General features: G+C 53.3%; 1 protein-coding gene across 1 annotated transcript in view; it reads right to left on the bottom strand.

Annotated features, from left to right (window-relative positions):
* Positions 1-6: 6 nt before the first annotated feature.
* Positions 7-7886, bottom strand: part of THRA (thyroid hormone receptor alpha) — a 14156-nt gene continuing 6276 nt past the window's right edge. The window contains exons 4-8 of the mRNA XM_006155925.2: positions 6522-6669; positions 5735-5940; positions 4405-4551; positions 2906-3164; positions 7-1899 (exon numbers count right to left, since the gene is read on the bottom strand). Coding sequence (XP_006155987.1) covers positions 1649-1899; positions 2906-3164; positions 4405-4551; positions 5735-5940; positions 6522-6669 — 1011 coding nt within the window. The 3' untranslated portion in view covers positions 7-1648. The remainder of the gene's footprint in view (positions 1900-2905; positions 3165-4404; positions 4552-5734; positions 5941-6521; positions 6670-7886) is intronic.

The raw sequence follows: 7886 nt of genomic DNA, 5'->3' as shown, positions 1-7886 counted from the left end.
CTCCATGGCTTCTGGGGGCATCTATGTCCACCCATCCATCCCTGCAGACGTGCAGCCCTGAGCCCAGAGCCCTCTGGTCTGCTCTGACCCTTCCCCTCCTCCCCTCTCCCCACCCACGGGAGGGCCACTACCTCCCTCCCTCTCTCCCCTGAGGAGTGGGCCAAGGCCAAAGGGAGGAGGAGGGGGCAGCTCACCCTAGTGCAGACCAGCAGAGCACTCCTCACCAGGAGGTGGGAGGTGGCTCAAGCCAAAGTCCCTGAATTAGAGGAAAGAGGAGGGGAAAGGGGTCCCAGAAGCAGGGGCGGCTGGCCTAAAGAGCTTCAAAGAAAAAAAGGGGAGCACCAACCACCCCCTCCCTGGGGCCCTAACGAAGTGCCACTTATCTGAACACCCCCACTCCTGGTGCCTGCCTGCCCAGAGTCTGGGTTAGTGCATTGAGTGGGAGTGGGGAAGGAGGAGGGCAGAGTTAGAGAGAGCCCAGAAGACAGAGGGGAGACAGGGAAACAGAGTCCTAAAGAAGTGGAGGCTCTGGGAGATGCTCACGCACAGCCCCCCGCCCCCCACACAGCAGCATCTGGATTGTAGCTAATACTGCAGGATATGAGGAGGGCAGGAGGTTGAGCCACAGTTTTTCCTGTGTGGGTGCCAAGGTGTGGAAGGAGGGGGCACAGGGAGAGGCCCCTGGGGCTGGGCACTTGAAAGGGGAGCTGTGCGGGCAGCAGGGCAGGCTGGTGAGGGGCCAGCTGGCATCCAGCGTGAGAGGTAGATGGAACTCAGCGGGCACAAGTGGCAGAGAGCAAGGAAGTACTGGGCGGGGGTGCCAAAGGGGCACAGAGGGAGGGGCAAGGCAAGGGGGGTGGCCAGGACCCTGTTGTGTTTACTCACAGCTCTGAACGGCAGCCCTACCCTTGGGGAGCTCATGTGGGGGCGTGTCTCTCTGATGTGGGGAGGAGGGGCAGCTCTCAAAGTGCATGGGGTGGTAAGGGGGGTCCTTCCCCTCTGGCCAGCCTCAGTTAATAACTTAATATCATCTCTCTCTTGCTCTCTCTTCTGCTTGTTTTCTCTTTTTTGTCTTTTTTCTCTGTCTAGTTTTTCTTCATTTATCTTCTCCCCTTGCTTGGTTTCCAAAGTGCAGTTAGATGACTATAATTTTTAACCTCCAGGGGAGGACCCAAGCCAAGCTGTTCTTTGCACCCAGGTATCTGGGGGAACAGAGAGGCCCTCGGCCCAGAGGGGACCCCTAGGCCAAAGAACTGGGTGGGGGGGCTCTCTCGTTTGTAGGGGTGCGGTGAGGGCATCTTCCACCCGCCCGCATTCCTCCTTCCCCTACTGTCAAGATGGCTCTTCCCCTCTTCGTTCTCCTTCCCTCCCCCTACCTTCTCAGAGGACAGGGGTCCTGGGAGCTGCAGGACGTGGTGCCCTGACCTCCCACACTTCTCATACCAAGTTCATTTGTTTGCCCTGTCCCAGGGCTGGAGGTTCTGAGGAGGGACAGGGGCAGTGTGGGGGTGTGTGTGGGAGCTGAATCTATCCAAGGATGAGAGGAAGGAGAGAAGAGGTGTAGGGGGTCTCCCTCAGCCCCCGGATCTGCCCCTTCTCTCCAGGCTCCTCCCCACCAGCTCCGCACACCCTCTGGCCGCCTGAGGCTTTAGACTTCCTGATCCTCAAAGACCTCGAGGAAGAGTGGGGGGAAGAGTTCGGTGGGGCACTCGACTTTCATGTGGAGGAAGCGGCTGGCGTGGCAGGCCCCGATCATGCGGAGGTCAGTCACCTTCATCAGCAGCTTGGGCCAGAAGTGCGGAATGTTGTGTTTGCGGTGGTTGACGTAGTGCTCGAACGCCAGCAGGTACGCCTCCTGACTCTTCTCGATCTTGTCCACACACAGCAGGCCCGAGCGGTCTACAGAGAGGAAGGCAGGAGGGCTGAGTGGCCGAGGGCGTAGGAGGCGAGGGGAGGGTGAAACATGGCACAGGGCCAAGAAAAAGCCACAGGGAGACAGAGGCAGAGAGGACAGAGTGAGGGAGGACACTGGACTAGCCCATGTTGGGCAGTTAAGGTGGCTGAATCCCACATGGCTGACTGCATAGCTCAAGTCCTGGACCTGGCAGCTTGAAAAACACACCAGGTACGAATCCATGCATGCCCAAAAATCTCCAAAGTAAGGAGAAATGGAGGAGAAGGGATTGTGGGGTAACCATCCCCCTGGGAGTGTGCTTTCTCACTTTCCCAATCTCTCTCCCTGGTGAGCACATGCACCCAATCTCTGTCCCTGGTGAGCACATGTACCCTCTGGCAAATTAAAAGAAGAGAGGAAGAAGAAGAAAATCACACAAAGGGAAGGGGTTGAAGAGCAACCCCAAAGAGAGGTAGCCGAGGCCAGGAGAGGGCAGTGAGGAGCCTAGTGGTATGGAGGGTGCATCAAGAGGGCAGAGGGACAGAGAGGTGGGCATAAGGAGAGAGAAAACCTGGGGACAGGGGAGCGCTAGGGACAGTGAGAATGGCTGGTGTTGGGGGAGTAGAGACACGAGATGGTATTGAGAAAGGAGAGATATGGGTAGAAGATCGACGGGAACAAAGGGAAATGTGGACAACAGAGAGGATGGGGGAGAGACAGAATGGGGCAGAGACATAATGAACAGAGCTGAGATTGGATGGCAAAAGATGAGTTAGGAAGCAGAGTAGGGGACCAGTGACAGAGCAAGGGACAGGGAATGGAGACAGACCTGATGACAGAGAAGTAGCCTAAAAGAGAAGAGCTAGCACAGAGAAGAAGGTTTGGGGAGATGAGAACCTGAGAAGCAGAGAAAGACTATGAGTAAGTAAGGAAGAAAACAGCGGGCCTGGGTCCAGCCAAGCTCTGGGGCCCCTGGAAGCTTCTAAGGTCTCCCAGTCAATCAGCAGGTACCTGTTGACATTAGCAGCACAGCCTGCAGCAGAGCCACTTCCGTGTCATCCAGGTTAAAGGCAGAGAGTGACTTGCCCAGTTCAAAGATGGCATCGGAGACTACGCCCAGGCCACCATTCTTGAGCTGCTCCCGCTTGACGGCCATCTCTCCACTCAGCGTCAGGGTGTCGCTCTCAGGGTCATAGCGGACAGCTGCCCGCAGGGACATGATCTCCATGCAGCACCCCTTCAGGAGGATGATCTGGTCTTCGCAAGGCAGCTGCAGAGCGGCAGGGCCACAGGACCATTCAGCACACCCCTCCTCGCGTGCCTGAGTCTACCCCGTGGGTGCTCTTGGGTAGCTGCGAGGCTGGCTGGACCACCACTGGCCTCAGCCAGTAACATGATGTTCTGACCAGTTAACTTTGTGCTGGACCATATACAAGCCTGATTTCATTTAAACCTCATGGTCATGCCTGTGAGTTAGGTACCATCATTACCCCCAGCCCTACAGCAGACAAGAAAACTGAGGTGCAAGGGATCGAGTGAACCTGGTCAAGGTCACACAGCTGATAGAGCAGCCTTCTCCAGAGTTAATATACTACAAAATGAGAACTTTTGGGCTGCCAGGAGTTGAGATAACCATGTGGACTCGAGGGGAGAGAGCAGGAAAGTGGGCTCTTGGAGATGTTGGTTCCTTAGGCCAATCAGCCCTGGGTGTGTGCTGGCTGTGTGTGTGTGTGTGTGTGTGTGCATGAAAACATGCTGGGTGTGCATGTGTGTACATGTTGAGTACATGTGTGCATGCCTGTATATGTGCATGTTAGATGTGGGCGTGGGTGTAATGAGTGTGTGCTGGCTCTGCATGCATCTGTGTGTGCATATGCATGTTGGATGTGTGCATGCATGCACGTGCATGTGTGCATGTGCCTGCTAGGTGTGTATGTGTGTGTACCAGGAGTGTATGCATGTGCATGCTGGGTGTGTGCGTGCATGCGCCTGCTAGGTGTGTACATGTGTGCACTAGGAGTGTATGCATATGCATGCTGGGTGTGTGCATACATGAGTGTGTGCTGGGTCTGTGCGCATGTGTGTGTGTGCATGTGCTTGCTAGGTGTGTGTGTGTGTTCGGAGTGCATGCATGTGCACACTGGGTGTGTGTGCATGTGCACGCTGGGTGTGTGTGTGCATGTGCCTGCTAGGTGTCTATGTGTGTGTGCTAGGAGTGTATGCATGTACATGATGGGTCTGCGTGTGCACATGTGTGTGCGTGTGCCTGCTAGGTATGTACATGCATTGCTAGAAGTGCACACATGTGCATGTGTTGGGTCTGCACATGCATGTGCATACATGAGTGTGTGCTGGGTTTGTGCACGCATGTGTGTGCATGTGCATGCTGGGTGTGTGTTCATCTACAGGAATTGGTCCCTGTCCAGAGAACCTCAGACATGTCAGGACTGGGAGAACTGGAGAGCAGTCCCAGACTTCCCTCCATGTCTCTCCTCACATCTGTCACTTACCTCGGAGAACATGGGCAGTTTTTTGGCAAAGTCCACCACACGGGTAATGGCCGGGGTGATGATCTTGGTAAACTCGCTGAAGGCCTCTAGGTCCACCTTGTCTCCATCCGGCATGGAGACGATGGGTGACTGGCCAATGTCATCCGGCTGCAAGGAGAGATGAGGGTCAGCAGGGGTTGCAGACCCCTTTTAACCTCTCACTAAGGCTCCCTGCCCACCAGGGGGAGCTCCAAGGCAGCTTGGGGAATTGGGCCCACCAGTACCTGTGGCCCAGCCTTAAGGCTTTTCTTTTACTGTGGGGCAGAGGACAGACCAGAGCCCAAGCTCCAAGTCTGTTAGGAAAAACAATGGTAATAACAGTAGTAGCAGTAGTGCAATAATAATAATAGCAGCTATAATGACCATCTAAGATGTGGTCAAGCATTAGGCTACATGCTTTAAATATCTCATTTAATCCTCACCACGCCCTATAGAGAAAAGATCATAATTATTACCATTTCGTAGATGAAGACGCTGAGGCCTAATGTAGCCAAGTAATAAGACCACGGTCATGTGACTAGTATGTGGTAGAACCAGGACTTGAACTCAGGCAGTCTGACTCCTGGCCATTCAAACACATCAGAGCACATGCTTTTTTTTTTTTTTTTTTTTTCAATAGGGCGCGTGTGCTTGCCAGAAAGACAGAGAGAGACAGAGTGACAGAAAGCGAGAAATCCCCCCCCAGGGGGTTGGCCATGCCACAATCCCTTCTCCTCCATTCTCCTCTTGGGATCTTGGGCATGCACACACACATGCCTGGCATGAGTTTTGAACCACCAGGTCTGGGACTCGAACTGCGGTCGACTTCATGGGAGTCCAGCAACATAGCCATTACACTAACTGCTGGTCCCAGAGCACATGCTCTTAACCTATGCTGTTCCACTTGCTACACACTCCACCAGTAATCAGTTTTCTGCCTTCCTCACTACATACAACCCACTGTCCCTAAACTGACCACTGCCTGGCAACCAGTTTTGCCAGGATCTGACATAATACCTCACATCCAGTGCTGCTCAAAAATACTGTTACATGTCTTCACCCTCCCAGTCACTGTGGACAGAGAGAGGCTGCCACACCCACTGAAAATCTGATGAGGAAGGGAAGGCCCTGTCCTCATGGAGCTTCCATTCAGTGGAACAGGCAGGATCCAGACAGTTTGACACAAACACAGGTGTACCAAGTCAGGACCTCCAACTGTGGCTTGGATTAAACCAAGAAGGTTTTCTGGAAGAGGCAAGCCTCTGAGCTTGCTTTCCGCTCCTGCTATTCTCCCCACGCCCTCTCTCCTTACCAGGAATTTCCGCCTCTGTTTCCAGTGACTGCCCTGGGCATTAGTGCTGCGATGGGCCTCCGTGGCAACGTGGATCAGATCCCACTCTTCAGGAGTGGGCTCTGGTCGCTGCTGCAGTGATCGGATCATCTCCTCCTTCCGCCGCCGCTCTCGATTCTGCTCGATCAGCTTGCGCTTGGCTACTCGCTTCGAGTCATCTAGAACCACTATCAACAGAGAGATGCAAGGCCCTTTGCACGCATCCTCCATTCCCTTTCCACAGTCCTCTCAGAAACTACTCTTCTGAGTGTACAGATGGGGTAAACCAAGAGCCAGAGAGGTTAAGTGACTTCCCAAATCATCTAGCAGTTGGGTTGCACAATCTGGATCACCATGAATCACCAGGACCAGGTCAACCCCAATATTGGTTGATCCAGAAAATACCATTTTCTGATCCAAGGTAGAGGTTACTAGAAAGGTTGTGCTAACCAATCCCTAACAAAGAAAGAGGCCCTTTCTCATCCAGAACTAAAGTGCCTTCCCTGGGAGTCAGAAACTCTGCACTATGAAGGATGCTCAGGAATCCTTTCCACCCAGCAGTTCCCCAAGGCTCATGAGTGGCAACAGGAAGGAGGCATTGGGGCCTCTGTGTAGGGCCCACCTAGGGTTGAGGGTAGCAGGGACCAAGACTCTGACCTGGACTGGACTGTCACTTTGTCCTGTGTGTCCTGTGGGTACCCGGGAAGGAAGCCGCCATCCCTGAGCTCACCCCCACGTGCCCCCTTCAGCCCGTGGCCATGCCCCTTACAGTCCATGGCCATGCCCACAGCGATGCACTTCTTGAAGCGGCACAGCTGGCACTGATTGCGGGTGATCTTGTCGATGACACAGCAGCTGTCATACTTGCAGGAATAGGTGGGATGGAGGTTCTTCTGGATTGTGCGGCGAAAGAAGCCCTGGGGCGGGGGGAGACGGAGCAGGCAGTGGTCATGACTCTCCCTTCCTGAACCAGCCATGCGGTTCACTAGGGAGGTGGTGAGCGAGGCGAGATCAGTGAGGGAGCCTGGCATCCCCCTGACACTGCAGGCCCGGGATCACTGGGCTTTGCCAGGCCAAAGAGCCTGAGAAATACATGCCCTCAGCCCACAGGCTGCTGAGGGACAGGAGGTGCCCTGGGGTCAGGGATGCCTGGGGAATGGTGGTGGCAGGGGTAGGGATGATGGGTGTGGGGAGCTTTGGGCCTAGGATGGTATGAGACACTGTGAGACTTTGGAAATCCGATTCATATCTTATTTTCCATCTTGCTAAATGGCTTTAAATACCATTCTTAGACATGTTGCCTGTTGTCCATGCAGGGGGAATTCATTCATGAAACAGAGGAACTAAAAAGTTTTTTAAAAGGTTTTGGATATCAACTCTAGTAGCTTGAAAATAAAATTTTCAATTCTGTATTATCAACATCAGTCTTTGCTTTAAAGGAAAATCCCCAAACATCAAGGTGGTAGCAATAATATGAAGAGCTAATATGTGCTGAAGGTTTACTATGTGCCAGGTACTCAGTAAAAGATAAGCCTTTTCTTTCATGCCTCATCACATTTGACTCTCATGACAGCCCTAGGAGGTGGGACTATTACTGTCTCCATTTGGCAGACTAGAAAACTGAATTTTGCAGAGATCAAGAAATTTGCCCAAAGCCATGTGGATAAAGGGGTAGGAGAGCCAGAAGTGGGCCTTAGATTTGGGACACTAAGGCCTATGCTCTCAGATTCTGGGGTGCATTAAGATTACCCAGGTGGGGCCGGCAGGTGGCGTGGTGGTTAAGGGCACTGGACTCCCACATGGCCGACTGCAATTCAGGTCCCAGATCTGGTGGCATGCTTTTTCACTTTCCCCTCTCTCTCACTCTCTCACTCTGTTCCTCTCTGGTCAAATAGAAAGAAAGAAAAGAAAGGTAGAAAGAAAGAAAGAGAAAGAAAGAGAAATTAAAAAAAAAAAATCACCCAGGGCACTTACCAAAGATATGAATTCCTAGGCCTTGCCCCGACTTACAAAATCAAATGTTGGGAACCAGCAGTTAGCATAATGGCTATGTTGCTGGACTCCCACGTAGTCGACCACGGTTCGCGTCTCGGATCTGGTGGCTTAAAACTCACGCTGGGCCACTGTTGCGGCG

Source organism: Tupaia chinensis, unplaced genomic scaffold (genome assembly GCF_000334495.1).
Source record: "Tupaia chinensis unplaced genomic scaffold, TupChi_1.0 Scaffold000477_1, whole genome shotgun sequence".
NCBI lineage: Eukaryota > Metazoa > Chordata > Mammalia > Scandentia > Tupaiidae > Tupaia > Tupaia belangeri.
Note: the sequence above shows the minus strand (reverse complement) of the source record. Positions and strands in the feature narration are given on the sequence as shown.